The sequence below is a fragment of the Coregonus clupeaformis genome, chromosome 10, assembly GCF_020615455.1.
Source record: "Coregonus clupeaformis isolate EN_2021a chromosome 10, ASM2061545v1, whole genome shotgun sequence".
NCBI classification, from domain to species: domain Eukaryota; kingdom Metazoa; phylum Chordata; class Actinopteri; order Salmoniformes; family Salmonidae; genus Coregonus; species Coregonus clupeaformis.
The window spans coordinates 27,115,206-27,139,565 of NC_059201.1; the positions used below are offsets into that span (position 1 = coordinate 27,115,206).

A 24,360-nucleotide genomic window follows, 5' to 3' on the forward strand; every position below is an offset into this window, starting at 1 on the left:
TAACCTCAGTTAACTTTTCCAAAAGGAAAAAGAAGATGAGAGTTGGAAAAATCTTCTCAAGGAGGAGGTGAGAACTGAGACACCTAACCCACTGACTAGGAGGGCTCTCTTAAGCCAAGTGGCTGGACTGTACGACCCAATTGGCTTAGTTACACCTGCCAAACAGAAGGGAGCAATTCTTGTTCGAAAAGCATTCCAAGAGGGAGGGGGGTGGGAAACTAACCCAAGAAACCTGGGACCAACCTCTCTCAGAAAGCCTCAGAGAAGAAGCCATCCAGCTTTTTTGAAGAATATGTGCAGCTTGGAGAGGTGAAATTCCACAGGAGCCTCACACCAGCTGGCTGGGAAGGGAAACCTTGGGGCATCACATTCTCTGATGGAAGTGACAAAACCTATGGAGCTGTGATGTACTTAAGATGGGAGACAAGTCAAGGCACTAAAGTTCGATTTGTTGAATCAAAAGCCAAGCTGACACCCCTGGATCAGAAGGGAGAAGCTGTAAGAGCTGAGATTTGTGGTGCTGTCTTCACAGCCAGGATCAGGAAGTATGTGGAAAAGCATGCTCGACTGAAGATCGAGAGATGGTTCCATCTACTTGACAGTCAAACGGTCTTGGGAGCCATCCAAAGAGTCAGTTATGGGTACAAAACCTTCTTTGCAAATAGAGTGGGTGAAATCCAGAAGGCTGGACAAGTGCAAGACTGGTGGTGGATCCGTGGGGATCTAAACATAGCTGACATCATAACAAGAGGGGGTGCTCCTGAAGATTTGAAGGAGAATTCCACATGGCAAAATGGACCAGAGTTCCTAAAGTGGCCAGTGGAGGAGTGGCCTATAAAATCAGCTGGAGAGGTTGCAGCTCATGCCAGGGAGAGTGTAAACAAGCTCCAGAGGAAGGCATTCTCAGGTGCATTAACAAGAGCTCAAGCAAGAAGTAGTCAGCAGAAAGAAGACCTACAAGGCACTCAGGAAAGTCCAAAGAGTGAAACTCAAGAGGGAATACCTGTGGTAAAACCAAATCTTCTTAGAAGGAAGCCCACTGGCTGGGTTAAAGATCTTGTGGAAGTAAGAAGATTCAGTAGCCTGTCCAAACTGGTGAGAGTCGTTGCCTGGGTTTGTCTAGCAGCCAAGCATTGGCTGAAGAGGAAGGGCCGGGCCCCTAAACAGGCAAAGAGGGAGGTAAGATCACCCAAGCAAGCTGTGCTGACTGTCAAAGAACATGAAGATGCACTCAAATACCTTTTCCTCGCAGCTCAAGAAGGTACAGATTTTTCAGACACAACTCTAAGCAGACTGACAGTGTACAAAGATGTGAACTCTGGGCTGCTAGTTTGTGGAGGCAGAATTCAGACATTCAACGAAGATAAGACAGCAGTGCCAGTTTTACCCTTTGAAGCATGCGTGTCTACACTGCTGGCACAAGAATCCCACAAAGCAAACCACGAGGGAGTGGCGGGAACCCTTCTCCGGATGAGGAAGAAAGCCTGGTTAATAAAAGGCTGTAGACTTGCCAAGAAAATGGTTGACAGCTGTGTGGTCTGCAGGAAAAACAAGGCAAAACAGTGTCAACAAATCATGGCTGACCTGCCTCTAGAGCGAACAGGCCCAGCTGCACCTTTTGAATTCACCACCATGGACCTGTTCGGCCCTTATGAAGTGAAAGATGAGGTCAAGAAGAGAACTAGACTCAAAGTATGGGGAATAGTCTTCTGCTGCATGGCTTCCCGAGCCATACACACTGAAGTGGTGAGTGACATGTCATCTGAAGGATTCCTGCTAGCCTATCAAAGGTTCACTTCACTGAGAGGACACCCCAGGAAACTCTGGTCAGACCCTGGCACTAACTTTGTGGGAGCCAAACCCGCACTTCAAAAATTCCTTAACCAACTAAACAAGTCTGAACTTGAAGACAGCTGCCAAGCATGGTACAGAATGGTCATGGAAGATCCACCCTGCAGACTCTCCCCATAGGAATGGTGCCGCAGAGGCAGCTGTCAAAGTAGTGAAGCGGGCGTTGAGCAACCTTGGTGGAGATGGTGTTTTCACGTGGGGAGAATTCCAAACTTTTCTCTTCATGGCAGCCAACCTTGCTAATGAGAGACCCATTGATGCAAGAACTCAAAGCAGAGAAGATTGTGTAGAGTACATCACCCCGAATTCTCTGCTTTTAGGACGTACCAATCCAAAGGGAGACCCTGGAGATTTCCAGTTTGATGGCTACCCTTACAAAAGACTTAAACATATTCAAGCAGAGTTAAGCCATTTCTGGAAGAAGTGGAGCCAATTGGCTGGACCTAATCTGTTCATAAGGAACAAATGGCACACCAAAGAGCGAAATGTTGCTGTTGGAGATGTGGTCTGGTTGGCTGACCAAAACGCCCTAAGAGGACAGTACAAGCTGGCTAGAGTGGTCGGTGTCAATGCTGACAGCAAAGGCATCGTAAGAGATGTGCTTGTGAAGACTTTTCCCAGCTATCCTGTTCACATCACAAAGTCAAACAGCAAAAAAGGGCCCACAAGAGCAAACGGTGAAAGAACGAAGAGGCTTCAAACCAAAATCCCAGCCACAATTCTTCATAGAGATGTCAGACGCCTTGTCATTCTACTTCCCATTGAAGAACAAACAGAGGTGGGAAGGGCTTGTGTGACCTCTCTGGATTTGAAAAAAACAGGAGCTCAAGTGGGAGGTGTTGAGCTGAATCTCAGGAGTGAGTCAAAGAACTACACTTCCCAGAGTGCACCAGCAGCAGCAAACCGGCTGCTTGTCACCTGATCAGTCATTTTCACTCCAAGTTCACTCACAGGTTCAGTCCAAAGACACCAATGGTAAAAGGCTTAAATGGTTAATTCATTTAAGTTATTTAGAATGTTTATTTAAATGTTTAAACTAATTTAAGTTCATTAAAATGTTTAATTAAAATGGTAACTTTTTGTTCTGTCTTTAAAGGTTTACAACCTAATTTACTGGCTAATTTACTGGACAGACCAATCAACTGAAAGCAAAAAAAAAAAAAAAAAGATTGAGTCAGAAATTTGAGTTGTCCCTGTGTCCTTTGGATGGTGAACAATAGGAGGACTTGACACTACCTGTACTATTAGTTCATGTATTTCCCTTGTTAGTCTTGTCTCTTTAGCCAGAAACTGCTTTTTTATTATTGATAAATATTGAATTGAATGACCTCTGAAGGTACATTTAAAGGTATCCCAAACAATAAGGGGATTTGCTGAACCTATATTGTACTGGAAAAATTCAGTTATAAATGATTTTGTCTTAGTTAAAAATAATAATAATTGTACTCCAGTAAACTTTGATTAAATTTCCAATATCCCTGTCCACGTGGAAATTCTATAAGAGTTATGTGAAGGCCAATTAAATGATGATCGGATTGCATTCTGTCTCCTATTAAAACTTTTTAAACCGTTGATGAAAGAGAGAAAGAGACAAGAAAGTAGTCAAGACGACTAGCTTGATTAAGTCTCCTCCACGTATATTTCACTAGGTTGGGGTTTTTTAGTCTCCAAATATCCACTATTTCTAATGTGTCCATAATATTTGTGATTTCCTTAAGGACACGTTGATGATAGTTTGTAGAGTGATTCCCTTTACGGTCCATTGAGGTACTTAACACTGTGTTATAGTCTCCCACCATAACGATTTGATAATTTGTTGCCTGTAAGTTCAATAAATTTGTATAAATATTTTCGAAGAAGTATGGATCATCCTGATTTGGACCATATAGATTAATGAGCCAAATCTGTTTTTCATCCACTTTCATATTCAAAAAGATCCACCTTCCTTGCGAATCATTCCTGACTATTTGCACTCGTAACAACCTAAGTACACTCGTAACAACCTAATCATTACGAAACATATTTGATCAAATAAACCTCACGTAGCAAATAAGCCATTACATTTGTTGTTGATCAAATTCGACACTCATACAAAAACTCCTCGCTTGGTGAGCGAAAGAAACGAAACAACACCACCTGCTGGAAAATACAGATTTTTCGCCCAGTTGTCCCTCTCCCTTCTTCATCGCTGAAGTATTGCAATCAAAGACAGTACAGTATGAAGATAGGCAGAAACTGCTTCTCCAATAGAAATCCCGATCACGCTTGTAGGCGATGTCATGGCGACGTTGGCTCGCTAAGCTCATGCGCAGAAATACGTCATCAGGTCTAACGATGGTCTCGCGCCGAACTGCGCATGTGCAGGCCTTCAACTCAAAGGCACTCCTTCAATATAAAGTTGTTTTTAACATCCTCAACTACTTAAGACTTTGTCTCAAATCTAGGTTGTGCCTTTAGATTTCGAGAAAATTAACAGCTAAGGAAGAAATGTTCAATTCCCTAATTGATTTATCAAAGCCCAAACCCCAGCCTGGTCTACATGGTCAAAATTTTGTCGGAAGTCTCTGGGTTTAGAAACTCTGTGGTGCTAGCCTTGTCTCATAATCACCCAGAATGCACCGCGCGGCCCATTGACGCTGCATGGGCAACGTACACAATGGAGGTAATACGATTCCAATGGAGTTTCCCATCTCCTCAAAAGTATCTCGGACTGAACACTCCCCAGCACTACTGGATATGCCCCGCCTCTGAAAAAAAGTGGCACGGATTGGTCAAAAGACCAGCTCGTGTTCATTTTGACAGCATGAGAATCTCGTGAAACTACTCCTCTTCACCATTACCGTGCATGTATTTAGCTGAAAATTGTTACTTGGCCCCTATGACAAGACACAAAATGGTACCAGTTTCAGCTCTGTGAAACCCATTGTGGAATAAAAGAAGGGGTAAAACCGTTAGCTGGCAGGACAGCGACGTGCGTGCGTGAAGCATAGACTCTAAAATATAGTGACGTCTGCATCCCAGAATGCAGTTTGGTAAACAGACATGGAAGCACCTGGTAAAGACCTCCACAGTCAGTGAGCATTGCATTCGTTCTTTTTGCACGATCTCCATACTTTAATATCCGCCACATTCAACAGATTTGTATCTGTCTGCCGTCACATTTGCATCCCTAACGTCCAGGACCTTGGTAAGTGCAAATACATAATGTTTCTATGTCGGCTGTTAATGACTTCTGCCAGCTTCATTGGAAGACATGGCTGGCCAGCTAGCTAGCGCTAATGCTAGCTAGCTAGCCACTCCTCGATTGACTGCGAAATTATCTACATTTTGGTGAAATGGGCACAGAGTTTCTAAACCAGAGGCGCAACATCGCGAGACTTCCGGGAATGCCTATGAAACAGACCAATCAGACCAGGCCGGGGTTTGGGGTTTGAGAAGTCAATGAGTGAAAAACTAAGTGAAAAATTATCAACTAAGAAATAATTTTTCTCGAAGTCTAAAGGCACTAGCTATGTTCGAGCAAATGTCTTAAGTAGTTGAACATGTTATTACGCCAACCTCGTGAAAGTGATAAACTGACACGTTTTCATCTTAGTCAAAAACATATTGTCTTTATATCGAATGAGCGTATTTGACGGCCTGCACATGCGCGAGGCGACCGTTAATGGTCAGTGCTACCCGGGATCCTTGGGACATCCCTAACCATTTAGTCATTTAGCAGACGCTTATCCAGAGCGACAACCTTAACCCTTACCCTTACCTTAACCCAGCGTTTCCCCAACTCGGTCCTCGGGACCCCAAGGGGTGCACATTTTGGTTTTTGCCTTAACACTACACAGCTGATTCAAATGATCAAAGCTTGATGATTAGTTTATTATTTGAATCAGCTGTGTAGTGTTAGGACAAAAACCAAAACGTGCACCCCTTTGGGTCCCTGAAGACCAAGTTTGGGAAACCCTGCCTTAACCTTTTTTAAATTTCAACTTCAGTGGGGTGGGGGGGATCCCGGATAGCAAGGACCACCGTTAGACATGATGATGTGTTTCTGTCCATGAGCTTATCTAGCCAACTTCTCCATGACATCAAATTATATTTGCCACATGCGCCGAATACAACAGGTGTAGACATTTGAAATGCTTACTTACAGCCCTTAGCCAACAATGCATTTATGTTTTAATAAAAAAGTAAAATAAAACAACAAAAAAGTGTTGAGAGAAAAAAAGCAGAGTCAATGTGCGGAGGCACCGGCTAGTTGAGGTAATATGTACATGTGGGTAGAGTTAAAGTGACTATGCATAAATAATTAACAGAGTAGCAGCAGTGTAGAAAGATGGGGTGGGGGGCAGTGCAAATAGTCCGGGTAGCCATGATTAGCTGTTCAGGAGTCTTAAGGCTTGGGGGTAGAAGCTGTTGAAGCATTTTGGACCTAGCGCTCCGGTACAGCTTGCCATGCGGTAGCAGAGAGAACAGTCTATGACTTTGGTGGCTGGAGTCTTTTTGACAATTTTGAGGGCCATCCTCTGACACCGCCTGGTATAGAGGTCCTGGATGGCAGGAAGCTTGGCCCCAGTGATGTACTGGGCCGTACGCACTACCCTCTGTAGTGCCTTGCGGTCGGAGGCCGAGCAGTTTCCATACCAGGCAGTGATGCAACCAGTCAGGATGCTCTTGATGGTGCAGCTGTATAACTTTTTGAGGATCTTAGGACCGATGCCAAATCTTTTCAGTCTCCAGAGGGGGAATAGGCTTTGTCGTGCCCTCTTCACGACTGTCTTGTTGTGTTTGGACCATGATAGTTCGTTGGTGATGTGGACACCAAGGAACTTGAAGCTCTCAACCTGTTCCACTACAGCCCCGTCGATGAGAATGGGGGCGTGCTCAGTCCTCTTTTTTTTTTCTGTAGTCCACAATCATCTCCTTTGTCTTGGTCACGTTGAGGGAGAGGTTGTTATCCTGGCACCACACGGCCAGGTCTCTGATCTCCTCCCTATAGGCTGTCTCATCGTTGTCAGTGATCAGGCCTACCACTGTTGTGTCGTCGGCAAACTTAATGATGGTGTTGGAGCCGTGCCTGGCCATGCAGTCATGGGTGAACAGGGAGTACAGGAGGGGACTGAGCACGCACCCCTGAGGGGCCCCCGTGTTGAGGATCAGCGTGGCAGATGTGTTGTTACCTACCCTTACCACCTGGGGGCTGCCCGTCAGGAAGTCCAGGATCCAGTTGCAGAGGGAGGTGTTTAGTCTCAGGATCCTTAGCTTAGTGATGAGCTTTGAGGGCACTATGGTGTTGAACGCTGAGCTGTAGTCAATGAATAGCATTCTCACGTAGGTGTTCCTCTTGTCCAGGTGGGAAAGGGCAGTGGGAGTGCAATAGAGATTGCATCATCTGTGGAGGCGGTATGCAAATTGAAGTGGGTCTAGGGTTTCTGGGATAATGGTGTTGATGTGAGCCATGACCAGCCTTTCAAAGCACTTCATGGCTACAGACGTCAGGTTATCTTAGTGTCCTTGGGCACGGGGACTATGGTGGTCTGCTTGAAACATGTTGGTATTACAGACTCAGTCAGGGACATGTAGAACATGTCAGTGAAGACACTTGCCAGTTGGTCAGCACATGCTCGAAGTACACGGTAATCCATCTGGCCCTGCGGCCTTGTGAATGTTGACCTGCTTAAAAGTCTTACTCACATTGGCTACGGAGAGCGTGATCACATAGTCATCCGGAACAGCTGGTGCTCTCATGCATGCTTCAGTGTTGCTTGCCTCGAAGCGAGCATAGAAGTGGTTTATCTCGTCTGGTAGGCTTGTGTCACTGGGCAGCTCGCGGATGTGCTTCCCTTTGTAGTCTGTAATAGTTTAAGCCCTGCCACATCTGACGAGCGTCAGAGCCGGTGTAGTACGATTCAATCTTAGTCCTGCATTGACTCTTTGCCTGTTTGATGGTTCGTTGGAGGGCATAGCGGGATTTCTTATAAGCGTCCGGGTTAGAGTCCCGCTCATTGAAAGTGGCAGCTCTACCCTTTAGCTCAGTGCGGATGTTGCCTGTAATCCATGGCTTCTGGTTGGGGTATGTACGTACGGTCACTGTGGGGGCGACGTCATCGATGCACTTATCGCCTACAAGTGTGATCGGGGATTTCTATCGGAGAAGCAGTTTCTGCCCATCTTCATACTGTACGGTCTTTGACATGAGTGTCTTCAATGGGCATATTTTACAATTTGTTTAATTAGTCTATTCCACAGTCAGATGAGATATTTAGGGTTTTAGTTATGTCATGTTATTCATTTGGTTTTATGTGATGCAATGTGGGAATCCAACATTCCCAGAGCTAACTTAGCTAGCCAACTGTTAGGTTGTCCATGGTGACAACGTCTGAGATTCAAATACAGTAGCTTATACCTAGTTACCATTATAGCTATGTTGTTTAGTTAACTTCACATAGAAATCAATAACGTTAGCTACTGGCCTACAAGCTTTTTAACCGTTATCATATTTTACCAGCTTATTCATTAGCCTAGTACACATGTAGGTTAGTTAGACAAATTGTTGAACTTATGAACAATCGTTGAGACGTGCACAGTGCAATGACAACACACATAGCAAATGAGAGCCATCATCAGCTGTCAAATGACAAGTGTCATTCCACCCCCCCTCGATAAGCCACTATCAAACATAATAATGGCACCGGAGGGGATGGCTGCCGTTTTACAGGCTCCTAACCAACTGTGCTATTTATTCATTTGTTTTGCATTGTTTGTAACTTATTTTGTACATAATGTTGCTGCTACCATCTCTTATGACCGAAAAGAGATTCTGGACATCAGAACAGCGATTACTCACCTCGAACTGGACAAAGATATTTTTTATTTAATGAGTCCAACACGAATGATATACTGCTTCCCGAGACCAGGCCCAAATCCCTGTCATTCGCATGAAGAAAAGACAGAGATACAGGGGGTGGAGGTCAGGGTGCCTTGTGAGAATTCGTCTTAGTGCCACAAACCGATGCTTGCACTAAGACCGCACTCAACGAGCTGTATAAGGCCATAAGCAAACAAGAAAATGCTCATCCAGAAGCGGCACTCCTAGAGGCCGGGGACTTTAATGCAGGCAAACTTAAATCAGTTTTACGTCATTTCTAACAGCATGTCACATGTGCAACCAGAGAAGAAAAAAAACTCTAGACCACCTTTATTCCACACACAGAGACGCATACAAAGCTCTCCCTCGCCCTCCATTTGGCAAATCTGACCATAATTCTATCCTCCTGATTCCTGCTTACAAGCAAAAACTAAAGCAGAAAGTACCAGTGACTCGCTCAATACGGAAGTGGTCAGATGATGCGGATGCTACGCTACAGGACTGTTTTGCTAGCACGGACTGGAATATGTTCCAGGATTCATCCAATGTCATTGAGGAGTATACCACCTCAGTCACCGGCTTCATCAATAAGTGCATCGACGACGTCATCCCCACAGTGACTGTACATACATATCCTAACCAGAAGCCATGGATTACAGGCAACATCCGCACCGAGCTAAAGGCTAGAGCTGCTGCTTTCAAGGAGCGGGACACTAATCCGGACGCTTATAAGAAATCCCACTATGCCCTCAGACGAACCATCAAACAGGCAAAGCGTCAATACAGGACTAAGATTGAATCCTACTACTCCGGCTCTGACGCTCGTCGGATGTGGCAGGGCTTGCAAACTATTACGGACTACAAAGGGAAACCCAGCCGCGAGCTGCCCAGTGACGCGAGCCTACCAGACGAGCTAAATGCCTTTTATGCTCGCTACGAGGCAAGCAACACTGAAACATGCATGAGAGCACCAGCTGTTCCGAATGACTGTGTGATCAAGTGTGAACAAGACCTTTTAAACAGGTCAACATTCACAAGGCCGCGGGGCCAGACGGATTACCAGGACTTGTACTCAGAGCATGCGCGGACCAACTGGCAAGTGTCTTCACTGACATTTTCAACCTCTCCCTGACCGAGTCTGTAATACCTACATGTTTCAAGCAGACCACCATAGTCCCTGTGCCCAAGGACACTAAGATAACCAGTCTAAATGACTACCGACCGTAGCACTGACGTCTGTAGCCATGAAGTGCTTTGAAAGGCTGGTCATGGCTCACATCAACACCGCCCCAAACAGGGCTATACATCTCATAAAAGGCTTCATTTTCACCTATATAGTCTATCTTTGTAATATTGTTGTCATTATTCACATTGTGTTGAATTGATGAGAAGCCTATAATGGTAAAACAAAGGCAGAACAATGGTTTAAAATTCTTTAAAAATATATATATAATCTTTGAAAGGGATTATTGGGCTGCAAACTGCAGGGCTCTGGAGTGGTTAACCAGGGATAGTGCTTATTGGATTCGATTACTCTGCTGCGGCGAGGAGCTCCATAAGTAGCTCGTGCTAGCGTGAAAGCTGCGGAGCCACAGCCAGATCCACCAGGAGAATGGGAGGTGGTGTTATCTTCCAGACAAACAACCCCGTAATTCCCTAAACCGTGATTACGGCATCAAGACAAGGAAAACAATGAAGCTGATACTAACTTTTCCCTCCCGTCTCTTTCTCTCTCTCACCCAGAATCCTTCCACAACTTGTGTGGGGCGACCAGCCATCACCCAAACTGATGAGGTTTTACTGATCCAGTTAAGATTGAGTTCCCTTTTCCACATTTGACAAGGTAAGGGTTCAGTGAGCACAATTATCTGTTTTTCTACTGAAATTCTAACCATCACTGGTTCCAGTTTTGAGGCTCACTCCACAGTCCTGCGACATAGCTACAATCAGACTCTTCTCTCAGGACTGCAGTTTTTCAGCGGCCATTTCATTACAAAATTTCATAAGATATTGATACTTCATTAGTAAGTGTAACGGAAGTGGTTCGATGGCCAAACTTGCATATGAGTAACCTAGCCTGAGCCCTGAAGAGTTGGGCCTTGACTTAGTAGGCTAATGCGCTCTTCTGCTGCACCATAGACCTGGGTTCGAACCCTGTGGGTCACATTGGTTCCATGACCCGGATGGGTCTCTGTGAGAAGGAGGAAGAAGTAAAAGCGGGGTGAAGTGTAATGGAGGTATGCTTGATACCTGAAGAGCTGTGTTGGCACCCCGAGTCAGTTGGCGCGTTCGAGCAGATCACTTCTGTCAAGTCGCCTTTCAAAGTGTGTTGCATTATGGGGATAAAAAATGGTCCAACTTGCGCCTACATGTCAACTGCATGAACTTTACAAAAACCATGCCATCAAAGGTCATGAAGTTTTGACTGCTGTCGACTGCAAGTTTCTGCAGTTGCGCTTCACAAACAGCCATCGCCTGCATTGTGGGAGGCGCTATTGTCAACCAATCATTAAGGTGTTTTTTTACCAACATGACCAAAGACCTGACTGACAGGAACCAACTTTGCTGTGATTCGTGTATACAGTGGATATGTACAAATTAATGTGATATTTGAGGACCTCTCACCAATTGATTGTACAATGTACACGCTTAAAAATCCTTCTTTAACCTGTCTTCTCCCCTTCATCTACACTGATTGAAGTGGATTTAACAGGTGACATCACTAAGGGATCATAGCTTTCACCTGGATTCACCTGGTCAGTCTGTCATGGTGTTTTGTACAATCAGTGTAGATTTTCAGTTTGTGAGTGTGTGATATGGGGGTCAGAGACATGTTTATTTCGACATTATAAAGAAACACTTTTTATAAAGCATGGCAGCATTGCCATGTTGCACTGAGCCTTGCTGTTGGAAAACCACATCAGTGTCAGACTTTCAGCTATCGCAGATGCATGTCACCTTCCCCGTCTTCACTCCTAGACTTTTGTCTAAAGTTGGTTGCTTTAGCCTTACCACTCAAACGAGCCCAAGTCCTTCTGATGCACAGAAGACCCGTTGGTCACATAAGCAGGAGGCCTAAATACATATGGTATATCAGCTGCATAGACCACCATTGAAGTGTAATATTTGTCATTTAAAAGAATAGCCTAACTTTATTCTTATGTCAGTCTGTTAGATGCAGAACATTTGCCAAGTAATATGTCGATTTTATAATTGATTAGTATACACACACGTAATCAATCATGTAAACAATGACTTTGTTTTTGTAATACGCTGCACTATGGGCCCTGAGTCTGGCCTAGCAGTAACACTCTCAGCTTCAGAACCATATATATTCCCCCAAAACCAGATCCCTCTGTCTCAATACCTCTGTTCCTATCCTTTCACACATAAATAAAAATACGGAAGCGGTTCAGAAGTTTGTTCTCCTTTAAAAATAAATGTTGCACTGTACCACGATACAGAGAAAGGTGAGTGTATAAGGTATAGAACCAGAGTGCTGTTTGGAGGTAGTTTAGTTAGGCTTACTATCCTTATCTATGTATGCTTTGATAGCTGCATTAATGTGTTGTATCACATTTTCATTTTTGGATCCACAAGCATCCCTATAACCAAAACAACAAGATGCAAAGTTTTTATATTTTAGAAAATGTGTCTGGAAACGAATATGCCAAGAAATGTTAATGTGTCTAGACCAGGGGTGTAAAACTAATTCCATAGAGGGCTGAGTGTCTGCTGGTTTTTGGTTTTTCCTTTCAATTAAGACCTAGACAACCAGGTGAGGCGAGTTCCTTACTAATCAGTGACCTTAATTCATCAATCAAGTACAAGAGAGGAGTGAAAACCCGCAGACACTTGGTCCTCCGTGGAATGAGTTTGACACGTGGTCTAGACTCTTAACATGCCCACAAGTTAGCTTGAGGCGAGGGTTTTTGCTCTCTGTCATATAACCTAGTAATTTGTGCACTGATTAGCTGTCATTTATAGGGCCATTGTAGACCATTGTATGCCTATTGTAATAAAATAAAAATAAAATAGCCATTTAGCAGACGCTTTTATCCAAAGCGACTTACAGTCATGCGTGCATACATTTTTGTGTATGGGTGGTCCCGGGGATCGAACCCACTACCTTGGCGTTACAAGCGCCGTGCTCTACCAGCTGAGCTACAGAGGACCACATGGCAGTAGAGGTATGGTGCTTGAATTTTGGTGGATGCACTGAAAATGCATTTGGTAATTTCTGGTTACTGTAGCTCAGTTGATAGAGCATGGCGCTTGCAACGCCAGGGTTGTGGGTTCGTTTTTCACGGGGGGCCAGTATGAAAAATGTATGCACTCACTAACTGTAAGTCGCTCTGGATAAGAGTGTCTGCTGTGTTGTGTTTTTATCGCACTGCTTTGCTTTATCTTGGTCGCAGTTGTAAATGAGAACTTGTTCTCAACTGGCTTACCTGGTTAAATAAAGGTGAAATGAAAAAAATAAAAAATAATAATGACTAAAATGTAAAAATGTTACTGCTGGTAAGCATGATTGAAAACTGATAATGGTTGTGTAGGATTTTACCATTTATTAACATGTAACATTCACTTAACTTAAATCCAGTATGGCAGGTGATGATACAGTGTACCATATATGTTACAGATTGATTCTGCCCAACAGTATCTTGTGTTGTGATGTTGTGCTGAGTTGCAAACATGAGATAATATCTGAAGACATCCTGGCTCATCCCTCTCACTCCATGTAAATCAGAATCCCATTTGAAAGTAAGGGATAATTCCTTTAGGAAATGTTTCATTTCTACAAACTTGAAGACATTAAACATGAAAAATGTTGCTAGGCTTAATCTACAAACTCTTATAGAACTGTACATCGGAATGAAGTGTTTTAGAAAGAAAACAGTGATGGGACTGACTTACTAACGGGAGGACTATAGCTTTCTATCTGCTTGTTTTGTGAATAAAAGTGTTCCCAGTTCCTAGATTATGGATGTGGGAATTTCATCCATGCGCCACATGGCACTGACGCAAAAGGTTGTGAGTAATATGAATCGATTTACTGGAAAGCAGTCGCGCTTTAAGGAAGTAGAATATTAATGTATATCTCCTCCCCCATCCGGCGACAATAAAACAAAATCTCGGTCATAATGTCTGCACTTTTAATAAGCGTTTTTATATAAATGAACTGTTCGGGCATAGGCTACATACCTTCGATTCTGAAGTTGGGAGCGAGTGATATTCTGGCTGTCATGAAGTGACACATGAATTTTCTCAATATTAGGGCATTATAACACCTTTTTTGGGTCCCTATAATTTGGTTGGTTCTCATTCACAAAACGGCTTTTTCGATTTAAAAAACGAATGCCTACAATGTGAACTGTATAAATTTGGTATAGGCTACATTTAAGAAGGTGATGTGGGACTGCATGATTTTAAACGTATATGCTTACCTATAGTATTTTATCTAATACAGTTATGTTGGCAACATATTGTTGTAACAACCCTTGTAAGTGACCTGGATTTCTCACGTTTCAAGCACTCAGGGAGGTGAAGTTATGTTTCTCGTTTAAAGTTGTATCTATATCTGCGATTGCCCATAAGGTTGGTATGTGGCCTCGCACACACATCATGCTCCCGTCAAAAAAAGTGTCACTCCCTCTAGCTTCTGAATACATCAAAGGGTTTAGCGTTATCCAAACTTGCGTTTGCCCGAGTCGATCAATGAAGGAATCCTGAGAACACCACCTCAACGCTGACTGCTGTTGTGTTACATTGTAGCGGAAAGAATGTCGGAAAGGGCCGATGATGACGTCAGGGGGGAGCAGCGCAGAGCCGCCAGGCAGCTAAAGCAGCAACAGCAGCAGATACAGCCGGGAGAAGGCTCCACAGCAATGGCGACTGTTGCGGAGCGCAGATCCCTGCCTAGTCCAGAAATGATGTTGGGACAGCCTTGGAGCAACTGGGTCGATGCTACCAAACTCTACGGCAACGACGGTGAGTGCTCGTGCGTACTGGATGTGTGTGTAGAATCGAGACATGATCGTTAGCTTTTTTGCCGATTGCGTACAGTTTTGGGAATATGAAGACACGCTACTGGTAGCAACAGCAGAAGCAAGCAAGTGCAACTATTTATGTGTCTGTGTATCCGATTGCCTTCTTTAGGTGCTGAATCGGAGGAAAGTTTGAAGGAGTTCGGGAAAAATCGAGAAGCCATGCGATTGTGCAGAGATGGTGAGTGTTCTCTCTTTTGTCAGAGCCAATGAGTGTTTTGGTGGGTTGCACACACACTTCACATGCACCAGTTGAAGTCTGGTTGTTCTGTTAAACAAGTGCACTAGATTGACCTGTGACAACACAAGTCTGATCAATCAATGATATAGCCCTGGAATCTATGGCCACTAGTTGACATCTTGAAGAGGGGACTTCCTCTGTCCCTAAATAGGTGCACACCACAGCTAATAACCAGCCAGGGCTTATTCAGTGAGATAGAAAGACAGAAATATAATGTGATAAAGCTGACATGATTGTTGATTATACACAACAGATCATTATTATGTCTATTTTACACAATCATTTCTGTCTGGCTGTTCTGTATCATTGTGCCCACCTGAAATGCCCTGATGTGCACCGTTAGGGGAGGTGTACACTCAGTGTGGTGACAGCAGTTTCACAGTTAAAATGGGAGCAACGAGTCTGTCATTAAGAATAACTGCTACTCTTGATGGTAACTGCTTGAAACCTCAGATGACTTTCCTATGTGAGTTGAATATTTATAGTGCTACTAAACACTCACATTTGTTTAGCACATATTTTTATTAGCACAATCAATAAAGAGCTCTATATTTACAATATTAACAACAAAGAATGGCCTTACTGTTTGTTTTGTCCGCTATGATTTATAATTGATTTATTACATGGGTGTTGTCAGTGATCTGATCAAGACTGGCATGAAATGTTTAATTACCATGCTATACAAATGGAGAAGACAAAGGTTGGAAGACAATTACATTAGGCCTCCTGTAGCTCAGTTGGTAGAGCATGGTGCTTGCAACGCCAGGGTTGTGGGTTCGATTCCCACGGGGGGCCAGTATGAAAAATGTATGCACTCACTAACTGTAAGTCGCTCTGGATAAGAGTGTCTGCTAAATGTAAATGTTTTGAAACGTTTGGTGCCAATGTGAAAGAGTTCGTATATATTTTGTATTTATTTTATTTTACCTTTTTTTAACTATGCAAGTTTGTTAAGAACACATTCTTATTTACAATGACGGCCTACCAAGAGGCAAAAAGCCTCCTGCGGGGACGGGGGCTGGGATTAAAAATACAAATGTAATACATACAGTGGGGAGAACAAGTATTTGATACACTGCCGATTTTGCAGGTTTTCCTACTTACAAAGCATGTAGAGGTCTGTAATTTTTTATCATAGGTACACTTCAACTGTGAGAGACGGAATCTAAAACAAAAATCCAGAAAATCACATTGTATGATTTTTAAGTAATGAATTTGCATTTTATTGCATGACATAAGTATTTGATACATCAGAAAAGCAGAACTTAATATTTGGTACAGAAACCTTTGTTTGCAATTACATTTACATTTACATTTTAGTCATTTAGCAGACGCTCTTATCCAGAGCGACTTACAGTTAGTGAATACATTTTTTTTTTTATACTGGCCCCCCGTGGGAATCGAACCCACAACCCTGGCGTTGCAAACGCCATGCTCTATCAACTGAGCTACATCCCTGCCGGCCATTCCCTCCCCTACCCTGGACGACGCTGGGCCAATTGTGCGCCGCCCATGAGTCTCCCGGTCGCGGCCGGCTGCGACAGAGCCTGGATTCGAACCAGGATCTCTAGTGGCACAGTTAGCACTGCGCCGCTCAGGAGTATAATTACAGAGATCATACGTTTCCTGTAGGTCTTGACCAGGTTTGCACACACTGCAGCAGTGATTTTGGCCCACTCCTCCATACAGACCTTCTCCAGATCCTTCAGGTTTCGGGGCTGTCACTGGGCAATACGGACTTTCAGCTCCCTCCAAAGATTTTCTATTGGGTTCAGGTCTGGAGACTGGCTAGGCCACTCCAGGACTTTGAGATGCTTCTTACAGAGCCACTCCTTAGTTGCCCTGGCTGTGTGTTTCGGGTCGTTGTCATGCTGGAAGACCCAGCCACGACCCATCTTCAATGCTCTTACTGAGGGAAGGAGGTTGTTGGCCAAGATCTCACGATACATGGCCCCATCCATCCTCCCCTCAATACGGTGCAGTCGTCCTGTCCCCTTTGCAGAAAATCATCCCCAAAGTATGATGTTTCCACCTCCATGCTTCACGGTTGGGATGGTGTTCTTCTACATCATCCTCAGGTCTGGAGTGTATTCTCTTCTCTTTCTCATAGCACATTGTCATTCAGGCCCAGCCCTGTGAAGTGGGGGGTATTATGGCTTACCCTGTGGATGACTACACCTCTACCATGACTCACCACATATGTCCCTGGTGGAACAGACATTTCTACATGCACGCACACACATGGACACACACACACACGATCCATACATGACACACTCACAAGAGCCATAATTGGAACGTGACTGAAGGATTCTCTCCTCTGATCTGCCCCGTGTTCATTCACTCCCATTATATCCCTCTGACTCCCCTTCACCCATTTGACTGATATAGCAGACTGAGAAGGGGAACTGGGAAACGTAGTGGCTACAGGTCAGAGTTTGCTGCCATGTGTCTGTGTGCCTCCAATAGCTGCTACTACTCTACCTAGATCATTCATCACTGCCATTGAAGAGGAAGGTGAAATTAACTGCACTCTCCTCTTTCTCTCTCTCATCTCCATACCACACAAGAAAATGGAGAATGAAATGGCACATGGAGTTTCACCACTTAAAGTTGGACGCTTCAACAGTGCAGTGCCACTGCCAATGTCCTGAATGCAGAGTGGACTGGTGATTCAGCTGGTGCTCATTTAAGAGACCAGTGAGACCTGTCACTAACCCTGTGTTTAGTACAGGTCGGCTTGTTAATTCCCCCATCCCCAGCAGCAAATTACTTTCCTAAGAGCACAGGTAGACTTTTGTGTGGACTTGAATAGCCAGAGCCTCGGAGACGTCGGTGATGTTTCAAGTGTCCTCAGCCATGTGTTGGAGGGCCTTGTCTGCTACGGCGTGTGAGTGATCTCTTAATTAGACCCTTCATTAGCTCTTTGTCGTTCTCCTTGTGAGGGTAAATGTTGATCTCTCCTCGTCTCCCAGTGTGCCCCTCTGATTTCCACGATGGAGCTTTCATCAAAAAAGGAGGGAGTCTTGTATTTGTATTTATTAGGGATCCACATTAGCTGCTGCTCTTCCTGGGGTCCAAACACATTAAGGCACTTACATCACACACAATACAAAATGTATAATACCACCATACAACAATATTTGTGACTGGTGGTGTTGAGCACATTAATGAATCCACCAACCAACCAATCGGCTCTGTTAAGTATTTAACTAACTCAACGACTGAAGGAGGTTGAACATTTTAACTTTAACCACATTAACTGTGGAATGCAGTTTTCTGGTCACATAAGAAAGTAATATGCCACATGCATTCCTGTGAATGATGGTGTTCTTTTTTGGCTGGATGATTTTGTCGATTTGAATATTTGCAGGTACGGCGCATACTTCAATTTAAAAGCCCAAGTGACAGTCTCTGCCTCAGTTGCTCTCCATCCTCTCTTGTTTATTTGAAGTCACAGATCATTCACAGGCTCTGCCACTGGCTGTAGTTATCCTGCCTGCTTCACACCGTAGGTGTGTAGCGTGTGGGTAGCCTGTCAGTGTGTGTGTTTCTGCAGCAGTTAACCTTTGGAGTGCTGACTCTGTCATCTCCTTGTTCTTATCACTAGGCGTTCTCCTGTACTGTGAAATGGGGCTTGTGTGTGTGTACTCTGCGCATGTACAATCTGTTTTTCTCTGGAATGATTGTTCTCACACCCGTATCAACCATAATTATCCTAGAGTATTGAAAGCTTAGGTGCCTAGGCTTTATCGCCCTCCATAACACTGCATGGTTTCAAATGTTTCATTCAGCAACTACCTGTGTCTACCTCCTACAGTTTACATTAGATACTGGTTGTCTTCATCCTGTTCATCTGTGTTTCTCTCTCCCCCCATGGAACCACAGACATGCCCATATTTGGCCAGTGTCCGGCACAGGACGACTTCTACCTGGTGATGTGCAGCCACTGCAGTCAGGTGGTGAAGCCCCAGGCCTTCCAAGCACACTACGGTAAGTCTCTCTCTCTCACACACACACACACACACACACACACACACACACAAACCGAGCTGATCCAGGGTTTGGTTTAATCGTTTTTTGTTTTATAGCTCTTATGAAGGTTTTGGGCAGGGAGAGCATATTCTAGACTTGTGCATTGGGGAACCTGCTCGGCACTAATCTCTGTCAGGATGACACATCTATAGAGTGTGCGTGTGCGCGCATGTTCAGACACTATCACATTCAAAAGGATTAAAAGCACCCCTCCCATTCTCCACCTCTGCACTCTCTAACGTAACATGAGAAAGGAGCGCTCAGGTTTTTGATTTCCACCGCCTGAGACTTGTGTTTACAATTCTCCTGTTAATATTTGATGTGTTCCTCCCGAGTCCACGCCTCTGTGTGAGTGTAGCCTAATTTATTGTTTTAGCGTGTTAAGCTGTCCCTGAGATCTCTGGAGATGTCTTAAAAGTACTACAAAGAGTAAAGGAGTATCTTTTTCCCTCTCCGCTGTGTGAGTTCTTAAACTGGCTTTTTGGCTGGCACGCTGGGAAGAATTGATGAATTATGGATTTTAGAATCAAGAGATCGCTTTGCTGTGTATCTCGTTAAAACCAGCCTGGTGAACCCTCTGTGCACGCACTCACACACTTGCGGCACACACACTCACTCTCTCTCACACACACACATACACCCATGTGCTTCAGTGCAATTATTAAGAGAACTGCTCTCTCCACAGACAGTGCGCACCTATGAGCCAGTGAGGCAGAGGGTTAGATAAGGTGGTGTAAACTCTCTCTCCCTCTCTGGCTAATTCGTCTCCATGATAGGGTGTTAAGCATCAATTGGCATGTATAATCTATTTATTACAGGTGTGGTGTGCTTTAGGTTAAAGTTTGGAGACCTTTCTAAATATATTTTAGTCTCTAAAATGTGTAGGCCTCCCTCCACCTACAGTTATCATTGATACCTCTAGTAAAGAAGAGCAAGGTATTATCTGTTCCTTGAGCTGTTTCATTGAAGGATTACATTTTTTATGAAATTGCGGAGTCTAAACTGGTAAATAACCCTATGTTATGGGTCGTTCTTTAAGAATTTTAATGTGTTTTCTCACACATACAGTTCCTTCAGAAAGTATTCATACCCCTTGACTTATTCCACATTTTGTTGTGTTACAGCCTGAATTCAAAATTGATTGATTTTCTCACCCATCTACACACAATACCCCAGAATGACAAAGTGAAAACATGTTTTTAGAAATGTTTGCTAATTTATTGAAAATTAAATACAGAAATATGTCATTTACATAAGTATTCACACCCCGGAGTCAATACTTTGTAGAAGCACCTTTGGCAGAGATTACAGCTGTGAGTCTTTCTGGGTGTCTCTAAGAGCTTTCCACACCTGGATTGTGGAACATTTGTCCATTATTCTTTTCAAAATTCTTCAATATCTGTCAAACTGATTGTTGATCATTGCTAGACAACCATTTTCAGGTCTTGCCATAGATTTTCAAGTAGATTTAAGTCAAAACTGTAACTCGGCCACTCAGGAACATTCACGGTCTTCTTGGTAAGCAACTCCAGTGTAGATTTGGCCTTGTGTTTTAGAATATTGTCCTGATGAAAGGTGAATTAATCTCCCAGTGTCTTGTGGAAAGCAGACTGAACCAGGTTTTCCTCTAGGATTTTGCCTGGGCTAAGCTCCATTCTTTTTATTTTTCTATCCTGAAAAACTCCCCAGCCCTTAACGATTACAAGCATACCCATAACATGATGAAGCCACTACTATCCTTAAAAATATGGAGAGTGGTACTCAGTAATGTGTTGTATTGGATTTGCCCCAAACATAACACTTTGTATTCAGGACAAAAAGTTGATTTCTTTGCCACATTATTTGTTGCAAACATAATGCATGTTTTGGAATATTTGTATTCTGTACAGGCTTCCTTCTTTTCACTCTGTCAATTAGGTTCGTATTGTGGAGTAACTACAATGTTGTTGATCCATCCTCAGTTTTCTCCTGTCACAGCCATTAAACTCTGTAACTGTTTTAAATTCACCATTGGCATCATGGTGAAATCCCTGGGCAGTTTCCTTCCTCTTCGGCAACTGAGTTAGGAAAGACGCCTGTATCTTTGTAGTGACTGGGTGTATTGATACTCAATTCAAAGAGTAATTAATAACTTCACCATGCTCAATGTCTTTTTTTTCTTTCTTTTTTGCCCATCTACCAATAGGTGCCCTTCTTTGCGAGGCATTGGAAAACCTCCCTGGTCTTTGTGGTTGAATCTTTGTTTGAAATTCACTGCTCGACTGAGGGACCTTACAGATAATTGTATGTGTGGGGTACAGAGAGAAGGTAGCCATTACAAATTAATGTTAAACACTATTGCACATAGAGTGAGTTCATGCAACTTATGTGACTTGTTAAGCAAATTCCTACTCCTGAACTTATTTAGGCTTGCCATAACAAAGGAGTTGAATACTTATTGACTCAAGACATTTCAGCTTTTTCATTTTAATTAGCAAAATAAATCGAAAAACATAATTCCACTTTGACATTATGGGGGTAGGCTAGTGCCCAGAAAATCTCAATTTAATCCATTTTTAAATTCAGGCTAAGACACAGCAAAATGTGGAAAAGGTCAAGGGGTGTGAATACTTTCTGAAGGCACTTTATGTTTGACATGTCAGTGTCCTCACGCATCGACAGAGGAACAGTGTTCTAATGCTTCAGGCATGCTTTTAGGAGCTTTAGTCTGGATCCTTCGGTCTTTAGAACAATTTTTTTTGTAAAATGCCATGGAAGCAGTTTGCGTTTTAAACTTAATTGGAATATTCACTTGATATCTCCAGTTTCATAGTGTAAACCTGGTGAGCCTCTCAAGCCTTTATTATTTTCCTTTAGGTGTCTGAAAACGAATGCTTCAATGGCACTTCCTTCTGTTTCTACTCTGGGCTGGTCACTTGAGTCCATCTGTGTCCCAATATGCACACTAGTGTTGCACTGTATACTGGTACCACGGTAATATCACGGTACCAAAATGTAATGATCCTTATGACACCAACATTTTTGAATACCGTAGTACCGTTTCATATGATACTACCACATTTTTTGGCCCTACCGATCTAAAGAACCCACTGGCTGGCGCATGTTATAAAATGTTTAAAGTCAGTTTGGTTTATAAATTTAGTTTAAAAAATGTAAGCAACAACAGCTAGTCTCTTGTATGCGCCGGTCCAATACTGTCCAGTTCCCTTTCATGCGCATATCATGTGTGGCAGCGCTAACCCGCCAGCCGCATCCCCTTCCAGCCATCACTCACCTGCACAAGGCAGTCTGAGTAGGGTTTGCAAGTTCGCTGTCACGCAGCAGTGCCAGAGAGGAAAAACGGCTTCGCGACAGGCATGCTAGCAACTTTACAGCAAAGAAAACGACTTGTCTCTAGCTTAAACAGTAAAAGAAATATGACTCGATTCCGCGCACATTTGGTAAAATTTCACAAACCAAGTCACTGGCCGTTTTAAACTAATCCTGGGCCACTAATTAATTATTGGTCATGTTATCTAGCTAGCTAACAACCAGGTAACTTGACAGTAGGTCTAGGCAAATTTGATTGGCACAGTTAGAAAGGAAAAGGGTCTGCTACTCATGAGATGTGCTTCAAAGGTAGGAATCATATAGGCCTAATGTAAGCCTAAACTATACTGAACAAAAATATAAACGCAACATGCAACAATTTTAAAGATTTTATTGAGTTACAGTTCATATGGAAATCATTCAATTGAAATAAATCCATTAGGCCCTAATCTATGGATTTCCCATGACTGGGAATACAGATATGCATTTGTTGGTCACAGATACCTTTTTAAAAAATGGCCTCACAATGGGCCTCGTCACGGTATTTGATTAAATGCAATTGTGTTTGTGGTTTGTAGTTTATGCCTGCCCATACCATAACCCCATCGCCACCATGGAGCATTCCGTTCACAACGTTGACATCAGCAAACCGCTCGCCCACACGACGCCATAAGGCGGGTTGGCGGGTTGGACGTACTGCCAAATTCTCTAAAACAACGTTGGAGGTGGCTTATGTTAGAGGAATTAACATTAAATTATCTGGCAACAGCTCTGGTGGACATTCCTGAAGTCAGCATGCCAATTGCACACTCCCTCAAAACTTGACACATCTGTGGCATTGTGTTGTGTGACAAAACTGCACATTTTAGAGTGGCCTTTTGTTGTCAACTGTGTAATGATCAAGCTGTTTAATCAGCTTCTTGATATGGCCCAGCTGTCAGGTGGATGGATTATCTTGGCAAAGGAGAAATGCTCACTAACAGGGATGTAAACAAATGTGTGCCCACAATTTTGAGAGAAATAAGCTTTTTGTGCTTATGGAAAATGTCTGGGATCTTTTATTTCAGCTCATGAAACATGGGACCAACACTTTACATGTTGCGTTTATATTTTTCTTCAGTGTACAGTATCAGTCAAAAGTTTGGACACACCTACTCATTCAAAGGTTTTCTTTATTTTTACTATTCACTACAATAATAGTGAAGACATCAAAACTATGAAATGACACATATGGAATCATGTAGTAACCAAAAAAGTGTTAAACAATCAAAATATATTTGCCTTGATGACAGCTTTGTATTCTCTCAACCAGCTTCGATGAGGTAGTCACCTGGAATGCTTTTCCAACAGTCTTGAAGGAGTTTCCACATATCCTGAGCACTTGTTGGCTGCTTTTCCTTCATTCTGCGGTCCAACTCATCCCAAACCATCTCAATTGGGTTGAGGTTGGATGGTTGTGGAGGCCAGGTCATCTGATGCAGCACTCCATCACTCTCCTTCTTGGTCAAATAGCCCTTACACAGCCTGGAGGTGTGTGTTGGGTCATTGTCCTGTTGAAAAACAAATGATAGTCCCACTAAGCGCAAACCAGATAGGATGGTGTATCGCTGCAGAATGCTCTGGTAGCCATGCTGGTTAAGTGTGCCTTGAATTCTAAATAAATCACAGACCGTGTCACCAGCAAAGCACCATCACACCTCCTCCTCCATGCTTCACGGTGGGAACCACACATGCGGAGATCATCCGTTCATCTACTCTGCGTCTCACAAAGACATGGCGGTTGGAACCAGAAATCAGACCGAAGGACAGATTTCCACCGGTCTCATGTCCATTGCTCGTGTTTCTTGGCCCAAGCAAGTCTCTTCTTCTTATTGGTGTCCTTTAGTAGTGGTTTCTTTGCAGCAATTTGACCATGAAGGCCTGATTCACACAGTCTCCTCTGAACAGTTGATGTTGAGATGTCTGTTACTTGAACTCTGTGAGGTGCAATCTGAGGTGCAGTTAATTGACGATTT

The 24,360-nt window shown here is 43.4% G+C and overlaps 1 protein-coding gene across 2 annotated transcripts in view; it reads left to right on the forward strand.

Annotated features, from left to right (window-relative positions):
• The first annotated feature begins 4,827 nt into the window (after window positions 1–4,827).
• Window positions 4,828–24,360, forward strand: part of LOC121575836 (ataxin-7) — a 29,357-nt gene continuing 9,824 nt past the window's right edge. For both annotated transcript variants that reach the window (XM_045222928.1, XM_045222927.1), the window contains exons 1-5: window positions 4,828–5,038; window positions 10,457–10,556; window positions 14,489–14,704; window positions 14,873–14,941; window positions 18,890–18,994. In XM_045222928.1, coding sequence (XP_045078863.1) covers window positions 14,497–14,704; window positions 14,873–14,941; window positions 18,890–18,994 — 382 coding nt within the window. In that variant the 5' untranslated portion in view covers window positions 4,828–5,038; window positions 10,457–10,556; window positions 14,489–14,496. The remainder of the gene's footprint in view (window positions 5,039–10,456; window positions 10,557–14,488; window positions 14,705–14,872; window positions 14,942–18,889; window positions 18,995–24,360) is intronic.